Here is a 13,988-nt window from a genome sequence, read left to right as displayed (position 1 = left end):
CAGATGTTTTAAGTGGTCATAGTGGTTTTTACCATGTTAATATGCAGGTGCTAAGGGGTTGTGGGTGGTTTCCAGGGCATTGCTATGCACTTCTTAACAGCATGTTGTTATGCAGTTGCTAGGGTGTTCTGAATGTTTTTTTTTTAAATGTTATTATGCAGTTGCTAAGGTGTCCTGAGTTGTTTCCAGTGCATTAATTTACAGTTGCTAAAATGTTCTTGGTGGCTTTTAACATGTTACTGTGCAGTTGCTTGGTTTCTTGGATGTTCTGAGTGGTTTCCAGGGCATTACAATGTGGGTGCTAGGGTAATCTGGCAAGTATGTGTCTCTTCTGATCCATAGGTATGGCTTGAATCTCGACTTCAATGTTAGTCCAATTCATTTTTAGAACTTTTAATCAATTGACAGGCACAAACTGTAGATTTGAGTAACCTAACGACATTTATTTTGGGTTAGGGATGTGTTGAAATTCGTAACCCTATTCTTCACCACTAGTAATGACTAATTAGAGGGGGAAAAGGGAAAAACTGAGGGAGCATGTAGTATATATGGCCTCGGCTACATATTGATTGTATGTGTGTGTGTAATAGTTGCACTACATATCTTGTGTTTCTGTGAACAAGTCCGTCTCCATTGGAAGACTAAATCTGTCATTCATTGGTTATGTTTTTGTCATCTGATTTTCTCATTCCTGCTGTGCATGTTCACCTCCTGATTTCCTTTGCTGCCATGCTGATGAATTATGAATGTTGAGAGCTTTAGCATTTCTACTGTTACTGTTACATGTTTGTTTACTTTGTCTCTTCATGACGAGCTAAGAATAGATGATCCTACAATGACATGATACAGTTTTGACACTTGCATTAGGTAACGTGATATTGTACAGAATCCCTTGGGGCCGTGCGAAGGCCGCAAGCTAAAAACAAGCAAACAATCAGACTTTTAAAATTTTAGCCATCCTTAATCTTCAGCTTGTCGAAGAACCAGTGTCCCACTCTCTTCCAAACGAACCAACAGAAAAACATAGAAATGTATAAAACTTTTGAAATGTAAAAAAAGACATCTGTAAAAAAACGGCCTGGCCCTCTCCAGCCCAAAGGCTCTGAGGAACCTCTCGTATTAAAACTATAGGACAAATGATAAGGCACAACAAGCCGATATCGAACAACAGGATACATTTTACATTCACTGCATCACAAAGCATTTCACACATCAGAAACCTAACTGATTATCACCAGTTTTCCACTGAAATGGTGTGGGTGCCAGAGTTGGGAAAGACAGAAATATTAAGCAGCACAACTGTTTTTTAACATTAATAATAAGAAAAGTTTCTTAAGCAGCAAATCAGCATATTAGAATTTCTGAAGGATCATGTGACACTGAAGACTGGAGTAATGATACTGAATATTCAGCTTTGCCATTTAAGAAATAAATCACATTTTAAAATCTATTAATATAGAAAACAGTTATTTTAAATTGTAATGATGTTTCGCAGTATCTCTGTTTTTAATGTATTTTTGATTAAATAAATGTAGCTTTGGTGAGCAAAAGATAATATAAATATTTGCAAATTTAAGTTTTTCTAATTACTTCCAGTTTCCAGTTACTTAAGTTTTTCCAGTTACCTCTAATTCTGATTTATGTTTTAAAAAGTTCATTTGGTGAGGGCATTATACTATTATTTGACCTCTGACAATAATGTTTCTTGCTTTGTCACATGCAGGTTTAAGGGGCAGGTGTGGACCTGTTTTTCTGGCAAATCACCTTTTATCCATGCATCCACAAGTATGGGACGGCACCAGCAATGGCACCATGATGGTGGAAAAGAGGTAAGTCAACTTTGTAAAGTGCCTCACATGCTTATCTTCCAGACTTTCTGTCCCTGAAGGCTTCTCGTCACAGGCAATGTAAACATATAACATCTCATAGCACTCAATATCTGTGCTGCAACATAAACATGCATCACAGCCAATCTGAATACAACACTCATGAGATGCAGTTAATGTAATATGCTTTCAGATGTCATGACAGTGTACTAAAATGGTGTTGTAACCTCTGGCATCATGCCACTGCCTGTGATGAGACGATGTGAATTTTCAGGCGCAAGCGCTCACTTGATGGTTTCTGCTCTGGACCTCATGACCAGCATAGACTCTAATACTGCCGACTTGTGCTGATAAAACCATCGGTTAAGATTCTGTACAAAATGTACAACATAGAAATACACACAGTTAGGTTATTACAATGAGGCCTACAAAAGAAAACGACCACAAATTCCAGTGTCCAGTATTGCAGGCGGAGCCGTTTCTGTCAGTCTCTACTGTGGCCCAATCAAAAACAGGTCTGTGTTTTACATCATCACATCATGGCCATTTACAACATACATAATAAAGCTATCAAAACAAAAGTTTCCAAAATCTCTCTATAAAGGATTATTTTGTTCTTTTGTTTCTCTACAACGTCAGTTAATATTTACAACAAGCCCTAAAAATAATTTAATAATCATAATAATCATACACACTTTCTACACACTGTAGGCAGACCTAGTTCTTGGGCATAGCACAATGTGTGCTGATTGGCTAACAGTCGCTAAGGAGCAGGAGTCTGGAGGAATGGTGGGGTCACAGAGAGGAAGTGGTGGAGTCGAGAATCTCTCTGCCGTTGCACACTGTCGGGACTTGGTGGGCACTCACAGATGCTTAAAAAAAAGAGAAAAAGAAGAATTAGATGAATGCAGAGATGGTATGGGCACAGGAATGTAAAAGAGGTGGGATTTAAAAAGTCATTTTATATCTTACTAACTTAAAGGGTTACTCCACCCCAAAATGAAAGTTTTGTCCTTAATCACTTACCTCCATTTCGTTCCAAACCTGTAAAAGCTCTGTTCGTCCTCGGAACACAATTTAAGATATTTTGGATGAAAACCAGGAGGCCTGTGACGGTCCCATAGACTGCCAAGTAAATAACAGTGTCAAGGTACAGTAAAGGTATGAAAGTCATCGTCAGAATACTCCATCTGCCATCAGACGTGCAATCTGTGTTATATGAAGCGATGGGAACACTTTTTGTAAGCAAAGGACTTTATTCAATAATTGCTTTGTGTTTTCTTTGGTTACAAAAAGTGTTCCCATCGCTTCATATAACACAGATTGCACGTCTGATGGCAGATGAAGTATTCTGACGCTGACTTTCATACCTTTTATGGACCTTGACACTGTTACTTTCTTGGCAGTCAATGGGACAGTCACAAGCCTCCAGGTTTTCATCCAAAATATCTTAAATTGCGTGCCGAAGATGAACGGAGCTTTTACAGGTTTGGAACGACATGGGGGTAAGTGATTAATGACAAAATTTTCATTTTGGGGTGGAGTATCCCTTTAAGTTATTTTTGCAGGAAATTTATTCCAACAAAATGTTATATATTACAAAACCATGTGGTAATGCAAATCATTTTTGATTTCCAGTAATATATATATATATATATATATATATATATATATATATATATATATATATATATATATATATATAACTAATTAAATAATTGTTTTCTTTTTCTTTTTTTTTCTTTTTTGAGAATTATTTTGTATTTTACATGATAAGCGAAAGCAAGAAAGAAAGAAGGCAGAATGTGAATTAAATGATCACAAACAAGGAATGGACAAAGTCAAAAGTCTTAGTTAATAGTAAGTTAATAATGAGAATTGGACCTTAAAATAAAGTGTGACCATAATATATTGACATATAATAGGTATCAGTTATCAATAAAAAAAATTATACTGTGTATACAGGCTATACTGTATATTGCAGCAATAGTGATGTATGTTAAAATGGTACACCGAACACAGCCAGAGATGGCCAACTTCACATAAAAGGCACCACAAACTTTTCACAAAGTTCACCGACATGCTTTTCCCTTGACTTGATTCTCCTCGTACTCCTCTCATCACCTCCCTCCCCCTCTTTTCCCTCCTAGCGAGTAACTCTATGTGATCTCTGCTCTGCAGTGTCTTCTCTTCTTTGCAGTGTCTGTCATGTTATTTATTAGACGGATGAAATGTGAATAAAGATGAAGCTGTTTACCTGATCTGTTTTTGTGCTCGTAAATAATGCATTAGAGCAGAAGCTGTTGTCTGAGCACACATGGGCTTATTACCCAGCATCAGGCGGCAGAATGGCCGCTCAGCTGCACCTTTCCTCTGGGCTCTTACACAACTGCTTTGTGTGACAGTGCTGACATTAAAATCCTCAGTGTAAACTGGCATATCAAAGGGCTGTAATCATTACAAACTGTCTGTGTAAGCACTGCGGAAAGTTCAACATTGACAAACAGTTGGCCTTGCGTGTCATTTAGAGCACATTTAGAGCACAAATGAATAATTTTACAGCATTTCCTTATTGTGTGCTGTTTTCTGTGTGTGTGTGTGTGTGTTTTTTTGGCAATATAATCAACAATAATAATGTGGTTGCTAAACTGTTCTGATAGATTGCTATGGCATTTCTAGGTGGTTGCTAGGGTGTTGCTAGGTGGTTAGCATTATTAAGGTGTTCCAAGTGTGTTTAAGTTTTAATAATTTTATAAATGAGCAGCAGTTGTTCTTTAGACTTAAGTAAATTGATTGATTGATTGATCAGCGTTTTCAAAATCCAGGCCACTCTCCTCAATAAGTCACACAATTTGCTGTATCATTCATGTCTGTGGCACAAATGTGACATACTGTACTTAAACTTCAAATGTTTTTTTTTCCTATTTTATCTGTTTGTTTGTGTGTAGATTTCACCTTGGGATGCGTAGCTAGTGGCCGGCCCACTCACACTGAACCGGTTCATGTTTAACCGATGACTGGTGACGTTCTTCTGAGGCTGGAACATGATGATGTGGACTTTGGGGGCAAACATGCAGCCCAGCACCACAAATCCACTCAGACTGACAGATATACACATGGTTGTTGTTTGGACCTGAGAGAAAGGAAAACCACAATTAATTTCTCATCCTCATTGTCTCTAAGGTGACTCCCATTCATTCCCATAATCAGAAGCTATTAGTTGTAACTATCAAGAACCCCTCGGTTAATAAAAAGGTAGAGCACTGTTATAATAACAGTGACATTTAGCAAAGTGCTGCGCAAATAGCATTTGATTAGAAGTAGTTAAACGTCTCCCATTAGCAACATAATTTTCTTCCCTCCAGTTTTAGATCTTCGTGTTGTTCCCCGCGGTCCCCCGTCAAGGCGCACCACTGTGAGCGAACAGATAGGAGGAAGGATATAACACTAAACTGAACAGGATTTTCTCAGCCCAGTGGAATCTAGACCTTCACTAACAATCCAACGCTGTTCCGCTTAAGAAACGATTTCACAGAGAGCTAAATGAACAGTATGATTTGTTTCAGTTAGACTTTTATCTCATTATGACTTATCAGCGGGTTTAAATAAGTTCCCCATGCACATACATTCATGTCCTGCTAAAAATACGCAAACCGATAAGCTGTTCTGTTAGTCTTGCTCATATCTTCTGCAATGTAATCAGCGTGAGCCATCTTACAAAGCTGTCCTTATTCTGTTGTGTTTTACTTGGTCAGTAGCTCTGAATGCATTTGCACTCTGGCTTCTGCATCTTTCAGCTATCCTGCACTTCTACATGCATCAGCATTCTGTGTGAATGGTCTCTGAGGGCCGCGTCTCTTGAGCAAAGAGCCTCTCTTTGCACTTCATTGACTGTGGTCTAGTAAGACCCGTTTTCGTCCTGCTCACTGCAAGAATTCCTCTTTGCGTCATCAGGCTGTCTACATGGTCCAATCCCTCTCTTGAGTGGAAATACTGTTTGGGTACATCAAGCTGGATTCACGCAGTGTGGTGAATGACAAGCTCGGTTATAGAGACTGAATCGCTCTTTGATATATTTGTTGCATCAACGAGCTATTGAGAAGTTGTCTGTTGAGGCTACATGTTTGCTGAAGATTTAAATTTGTCAACAGATTTCTATCTGACAGTTCTGCTTACTTGGTGTGATTCCTAATACACGTAACAGCTATCCAAACAGCAGGCGTCTTGCGGTCCCACAAGTGCGGATACAAGACAGCGTCGTCTGTTTTGCATGTTAATGCCTTTTTTTCTGGTTCCACTTTTCAGCTCAGATCAGTTTGATTCATTCTCACTAAAACAGATTAAATCTAGCTGTGTTCAGTTAGCTTCAGGTACTTTAAATTGATTTGAGCAGTATTTTCTGCTTATTTCAGACAGGACTGGGTGTAATTCAGTTATGTTAAGAATTGGGTACCTTTAAATTCATGAGCTGGAAATGTAATCGGCCACACCCTAAAGGAAGTTAAATTCATTTAGATTTGTACAGTGTTATTTTTTTGTAAGTGTTAAAAATTTAAGTAAGATGTCCCCTACCCTCAGAATTGGGGCAGAAGGTCCACAGTGGAATGTTGCTGATGGTATTTTTTATTAATATAATAATTATTAATATTAATTAGTTTTCTAAGTTACTGTTCAGATGTGTTTCTTTGACTACAATTCTGTTATTTAATTTGGCTGTCATTATTCAATTTTTTAATATATATATATATTTTTTTTAGAAAATTAAATCGTATAGATATGTCTGTCTATAAAGCCTAAGAAACTTCTTTAAACTTTCAGATGAGGCCATCATTCAAGATTTGCCTTGAAAAACCTTCCTTTTCTACTCAAAGGGAAAGTTCACCCAAAAATGAAAATTCTGTCATCATTTCTTTGCAGAACTAAAGTAGATACTGTGACATTGATACCTAAACAACGTTGGAGCCCAGTGACTTTCATTGTATGGAGAAAAAACAATGAAACATTTTATAGAGTATCTTCTTTTGTGTTCCACAGAAGAAAGAAAGTCATTGAATAACATGAGTGTGAGTAAATGGTGACAGAATTACATTTTTGGGTGATTTATCTCCTTAAAAGTTACACTAGTTGGAGTTAAATGAATTTCAGTTCACTTTCATTTTACAGAATTCATTTTACAGTGTCAGACTTACCCTGTAGTCAGTGGAGGTGACGTAGAAGATGGGCAGGAAGGCCAGCCAGATGATACAGGTGGTGTACATGGTGAAGCCGATGAACTTGGCCTCATTGAAGTTCTCCGGACACTTGCGGGTCTTGAAGGCGTAGACCGTGCAGAGGACCACCAGAACCACATTATAGCTCAGCGACAGCAGCATGCTAGAGTCCCGTACGTTACACTTCAAAATAACAGTCTGGCGTTTCTCCGGCGTTGTGAATCGCCGTGTGCCAGGCACTTCCAGGAGCAACCAGACGGACACCAACAAGAGCTGCACGGAGATCAACGACAGACAGATGAACACCTGTGAGCTGGGACTGATGAAGCGCGGCCGCTGAGCCCCGCCCTCTTTCACGCCACTGAAGATGCGAGCAATGCGATTGGTTTTTGTGAGCAAGGCAGAGTAGCACACTGCGAAGGAAGTGCCGAGGCCTAACCGCCGCAGCGTGCACACGATAGGCGAAGGTTTTGCAATAAATATGAAAGTCATGATGTAGGACATGAAGACGCCCAACAACAGGATGTAGCACAGCTCACGACCGGACGCTTTGACCAGCGGCGTGTCGTTGTGCCGAATGAAAACGACGAAGACCATTAAGGTACATATGAAGCCAACGCATGCAATCGAAATAGGTCCAATGGCCCAAGCGTCCTCCCACATGATGTAGTCCTCAGGAAGGTCATAGCATCCGGTCAGGTCAGGACGGGGCCATTGGCCAGGCGCGCAGGGCATGCATGTGAACTCATCTGGCAGGTATTCGTAGGGCTCGCAGGGAGTACATATCCAGCAACAGTATTCGCCGGCTTGCATCTTCTTCATCTCGTTAGGAGCGCAAGGGTCACTGCACTGAGACGTGGGTACATCCCCTCCCCTCGGCCAGCCAATCAAGCCCTCATTTAGGGAAAGACTCTCTGCCCACTCTCCAACCTGAATGTAAGTGAACTTGTCGCTGCCTGGCACAAGCTTGTAGTTGAAGATGTTGTAGCGGCCCATTCCGTCGCCATATGAATCAAACTTTACATGATTTTCCAAACCGGCAGGGGAGAACGGAGCTTGAGAGAGAGTATGAGAAAGAGTTAATTCACACATATCAAGTGGAACAAAACACATTATTAACTTAAGAACAGATAGTTCCCTTTATGACAGTGTTTGGTTATTATCAGTAACATAAACGGCTACAGGCTCATGAAGCAATTATAGTAGGCAAAGAAAAGTATCATCAAATCTCTAATCAAAATGACTGCAATGCTGTTCGACTTCAAGCGGAGACCGTATCGAGGGTTTGCTGAGGAATCGGGCTGCTTTCTGTCAGGGTTCATGTGGTATTGGTTTTATCGTTCATATGAAGTCTGTCTCCCACACACCTCTGTACTGTAGCTCGGGGCTCTGGGAGGAAGCGTCCTTGGTCAGCACATTGCAAAATAAGACATGGGCAAATGAGCACAGAGGAGCTGATTCTTCTGTCTTGCATTTTGGCCTCAGGGAGGATGATATATTGTGAACCGGGAGAAAAGACGAGAAGAAAATGCCCCTTGAGGGATGATGGTGAAACTGTCACTACTGTATACAGGTGATTATGTTTCTATAGTGGCAAAAGAAAGAGTGAGAATTGAAGAAGTTTTCGATCTGTCTGTCTTTCTCTGCATCTATCTATCTATCTATCTATCTATCTATCTATCTATCTATCTATCTATCTATCTATCTATCTATCTATCTATCTATCTATCTATCTGTCTGTCTGTCTGTCTGTCTGTCTGTCTGTCTGTCTGTCTGTCATTTGTTTGTTTGCTCGTTCTATCATTCTGTCTGTCGTTCCTTTGTTCACGCTATCATTTTATCTATCCATCTATCTTGTTCATTTGCTTGTTCTATCATTATCATAGTTCTATCATCTATCATCTATCATTTTGACTAGCTAGATGGATGGATGAATCGATCTGTCATGCATGTGTATAAATTTATATACAGTATTTATAAAAAAATATCAAAGTGCCATGTTATTTATTTACTTATTTTTGTAATTTTAACTATATGTAGACACACAAATAGTAGGCTACAGCCAAACCTGGTGCAATGCATTTTCTCCGCACAGTGTAATTGCTCAGAGGGTCTCTGAAAGCTCGCTGCGGGATGATGATTCATCAGATAAGGAAAACAGGTTAGAAGTTATGAACCCCATCATTCACAAAGATAATGTCAATGTCAACACCCATGCACTCACACACCCACTTACACACACACACACACACACATGCAGCTGAGGTGCAATGAAATCCACACACATCTTGCTGTAGTCGAGAATTTCTTTGTGCGCTGGATCAAAATAACCTTCTGTGGCCCATAGTTCATTTCTTCGTAGCTCATCTGTTCGTTCCAGAATTTGATGGCACGCGACCCTTGATAATGTGTAATCATCCCTCATTGGCAGCAGATGCTGAGCACACCTCTGTATTAAATAATCAGCATCTGGTAACATGATAATTAGCTGTAATATAATTACCCGGTACATACACTAATTGCAGTTAATTAGCTTGCGCTGATCATCCAAGGATATGACCTTTTGTGGGACAAATGCTTTCTAGACAATCTGTCTGTCTGTCTGTCTGTCTGTCTGTCTGTCTGTCTGTCTATCTATCTATCTATCTATCTATCTATCTATCTATCTATCTATCTATCTATTACAGATATCCAGTGAGGGATTATGGGAGAGGTTGAAATACATCTATCAGTGATTGAAATACAGATATTAGATCATGTATGGTAAGATAGATATGGGATTATAATTGACATATAGCTTGAATTGGTCATAATTTTAATTGATCCTCAGTTCAAACTCAAAGTTTCTTACCTTATGGCAGGCTACAACAGAAAATCGTTTTTTGGACATTTTTTGTACACTTTTATTGTAGTTATGATCTTTTGAAGATATATTGTAGACAAAAAAAACAGTAGGGTATATATTTATCAGTTATTATATTGTTTGTCTGGGACAACATCAAATAATGGGTTAGCAGTGTCGATCAGAATATCTCTCAGATGTTTGCATGTTTTGTCATGGGATGCTATAGTCACAGATACAGTAAATCAACAAATCAGGCTTGTAGTCTGACGGTGCCTTAAAATAGCTCTATTGATCTGAGCAGAACCGGCAAGAGCAGTTTAACCTGTGTGAGAGGAGCAATTCTGTCTATTACTGCTCGACACAAATCACTCAAGACTGCTTGTGGTGCGGAAGGACATAAACACTTACAGACCGTTGGATGGGCATGAATTTATTATTAACCTCTGTAAAGTTGTTTACAGATTTTGACACATAAGGCATAGCGATCATCATTATGGCATAAAGAACATCATTCTACATTATATCAAGTGTAGAAACGTGGTCAGGGGTGTTAGGCACTTTTACTACCTTAATAATCCTTTAAGTAAGACATTTCTTGCTTCACTCTTTACATCGCTCCACTTGAGTCGAGTCCGCTCGTTCAGATGAATTATACATGCAGTGACTGTTTCTGCAGGTTACATCGTTACGCCTGTCGGTGGTGACTTAATGAATCACTGATTCAGTAATTCAGCCGATCCAGTGGAAAAACTGGTGACATCAACAGTTACTGAACCATCAAAGTGGAATCATTCAGCAGTTACTGAATCATGTGCTCAAATTATTTTTTCAAAAACACTTATTCATTCAGTATGGCCACAACTGTCTATTGGGCGATGGAGCAAAAATAGACAAACTAAGTAACTTCTGTTTATTAAATATTTGTGTATACACAATATAGTAAATATATATTTTATAATATATAATCGTTATAAAATAGAATTTAAATCTGACAGGTCGTGCACTTTTGAACATGATGATAACATTATTGTTTTCAACAGAAAAGTGCTAGCTCTAGTTAATTTTTATTTTTTTTATTTTTTTATTGTAGCAACTTGTGCAGTCTCTTTTTCTATCTCTCTCTCTCAGGTAAAATACGCTTGTCAGTAAGTCTTCAAGCTTCATGGTAACATTATTTTCTGTTTTGATGGAGACACATAGAGTTGGTGTTGTGACATCACTGCTGAGCATGATCCGCTTGACTCTGAGGTACCACAACATGTCAATCTGGCATCCGAGACGTTTCCAAAATTCAGGGCTTAAAAACAACATATCTCTACTTTGCACACCTATGCAACTGACAGTCGCCATTCAGATACAGCATCCCCGTCAAGGACCCACACACACACATCCACAGACAGTCACACAGCTGAGTTTGACAGTAATGTTTTGAAGAGCTTTTTCACAGAGAAAGGGAGAGCAGAAAGAAATGATAAAGAGGTGTGTCTGAGGAGATAGCGGAGGTGGAGGACTAACTGGAGTTGCACATTTAAGGATTTGTGACTTGTTTGACTATAAATGAAATGACTCAGGACTTTACTCGGATTTTTGGTAGATGATGCAACAATGTTATAACAATGAATTATTTTGCAAAATGACATTCACAGAACAACTTAAACCTCTCAGTCTACATTTGCACAGTGCACAGTCATGCAAAAGCATGCCATTTACATTGTGTTTGTCACCCAGATTGAAATTTAGGACTTAGACTAAATCATTTTTAATACTTTTTCTTTTTATTCAACACTTGATTACAGAGTTCAAATCAATTAGGATATGGCTACCCTACAGTAACATCACACCTCATTGGTTCATGGGTGTATACAGGAGTTGATCAATAATTTGATTTGATTTGATATTGAATAACTACATAAATATTGCTCTGTTTATCATACAGTAGAGTTGAATGGATTACATTTACGCTAACTTTAAGTCCTTCTTTGAGTTTTTGAACACCATTGACTTTCACTCTATAGAAAAAAAAACAGCTGAAACATTTTTCTAAATATTTATGTTCTACAGAAGAAAAACAGTTTGGAACAGCATGTGGGTGAGTAAATATAATATAAGTAAATTAGTAATGTAAATAAGTAAATATATATTAACACTACCATTCAAACTTTTGCAGTCATTAAGATTTTTAAAATTAGCTTTGAAAGAAGCCCACTAAAACTGCATTTTTATGGTCAAATTTTATAAAAAAACAAAAAAAAAACAAAAAACCATTTCTAATATATTTTAAAATATAATTTTTCATTTCTGTGATGAAAAGATGAATTTTCAGCATCCATTTATTTCGGTCTTCATTGTCATATGATCCTTCATAAATAATTTTAATATGCTGAGTTGGTGCTCAAAAAAAATGTGATGCTTAATATTTTCTTGTGGAACCCATGCATTTATTTGAAAAGATTTTAACTGTCACTTTGGAATAATTTCAGAATTTTTAATTTCTTTGTAGCATAAGTACTACGCTTTCAAAAATGAGTAATTCCTAAATGATCAGGGTAAACAACGAATGTTTTTTTGTGACCTATTTGCTATATTTTTGTTTTCCTTGTAATTTAGTTACACACACAGCTGACAGAATCAGTTTTTAGATTTTAAAGGGATACTCCACCCTAAAATGAAAATTTTGTCATTAATCACTTACCCCCATGTCGTTCCAAACAGGTAAAAGCTTCTTTCATCTTCAGAACACAATTTAAGATATTTTGGATAAAAACCAGGAGGCCTGTGACTGTCCCATAGACTGCCAAGTAAATAACAGTGTCAAGGTCCATAAAAGATATGAAAATCATCGTCAGAATACTCCATCTGCCATCAGATGTGCAATCTGGGTTATATGAAGCGACGGGAACACTTTTTGTAACCAAAGAAAACAAAAATAACAACTTTATTCAACAATTCCTTTGTCAACAGTCTCCTCTGTGTCTCTCCAAAGCACCGTATGCTGCGTATGCTCTTCTGTATCATCCGCGCCACAAGGACATGTATCCTGTTTCTACATGTATTTAGCTTTTGATTTTGAAAGAAAACAGCGCATACAGTTCATATTACCCAGATTGCATGTCTGATGGGAGTATTCTGACGATGACTTTCATACTTTTCCTGTACCTTGACACTGTTATTTACTTGGCAGTCTATGGGACAGTCACAGGCCTCCCGGTTTTCATCCAAAATATCTTAAATTGTGTTCTGAAGACAATCAAAGCTTTTACGGGTTTGGAACGACATGGAGGTAAGTGATTAATGACAAAATTTTCATTTTGGGGTGGAGTATCCCTTTAATGTAGGCAAAACCACAGTATTATAATTCATGAATCAGAAAGTTCATTTCCTGGAGGGAAATAAATAAGTAATATAAGGCACTTTTTGTACTGTGACATTACTTGATTCTTAGCAGGACAGCTTACATGAGGTGAGTCACTGACTTTCATTTATGGTTTACCACCTCTGGTTGTAGATGTGTTTATGACTCTGTCTAGCTATATAAATGCACAGCAGCTTGGACAGATAGTGAGGTATTGTGAGATAGTGAGGTATAGATGCTATCCATGCCTGACTTTCCCACATCGCTGTTTACATGACAATAAATCTTCCATAGAGCAGCAAATACACAAGCTCTTCTTTCTGTGGTGCCAGTTCAGTGTGTGTGTGTGTAGTGCATGTGTGTGTCTGTGTTAATGGTGGGTGGATGAGCGATTGCTTTGTGCATAGTGCATTATGATGTTGCTCTGTGTGTGTTAAGAATGTAAACAAGGTGAAAACTCTTCTGTAGCAGCTCAGTGTCAAATGCTGTTGCTGCTCTGAAAATATACCATCGCTAAAATAACAATCTATTGTTGTGAGGCATGATAAATATTTACTCCAGATCTGCGAATTTGAGAGGCGGCTAATTAGTTGTAAGTGATCTAGTAGATGCAGATGGAGGTGATGGTTAAATCCCAGCTTTCAGTGTGTGTGTGTGTGTGTGTGTATGTGTGTGTTTGTGTGGCGATGGTGGGCGGACGAGCAATTGTTTTGTTTCAGGGTGTGTGGGTTGAAAGTGTCTGAGAAAAGGAACAA

At 38.3% G+C, this 13,988-nt stretch overlaps 1 protein-coding gene across 2 annotated transcripts in view; it reads right to left on the bottom strand.

Moving 5' to 3' along the window:
- Window positions 1-1,459: 1,459 nt before the first annotated feature.
- The window catches only part of LOC109083813 (metabotropic glutamate receptor 3-like), a 37,038-nt gene continuing 24,509 nt past the window's right edge, over window positions 1,460-13,988 (bottom strand). For both annotated transcript variants that reach the window (XM_042775573.1, XM_042775574.1), the window contains 3 exons: window positions 7,016-8,091; window positions 4,782-4,959; window positions 1,460-2,698 (listed from right to left, as the gene is read on the bottom strand). In XM_042775573.1, the coding sequence (XP_042631507.1) occupies window positions 2,622-2,698; window positions 4,782-4,959; window positions 7,016-8,091 (1,331 nt within the window). In that variant the 3' untranslated portion in view covers window positions 1,460-2,621. The remainder of the gene's footprint in view (window positions 2,699-4,781; window positions 4,960-7,015; window positions 8,092-13,988) is intronic.

Source organism: Cyprinus carpio, chromosome A18, assembly GCF_018340385.1.
Source record: "Cyprinus carpio isolate SPL01 chromosome A18, ASM1834038v1, whole genome shotgun sequence".
Lineage (NCBI taxonomy): Eukaryota > Metazoa > Chordata > Actinopteri > Cypriniformes > Cyprinidae > Cyprinus > Cyprinus carpio.
Note: the sequence above shows the minus strand (reverse complement) of the source record. Positions and strands in the feature narration are given on the sequence as shown.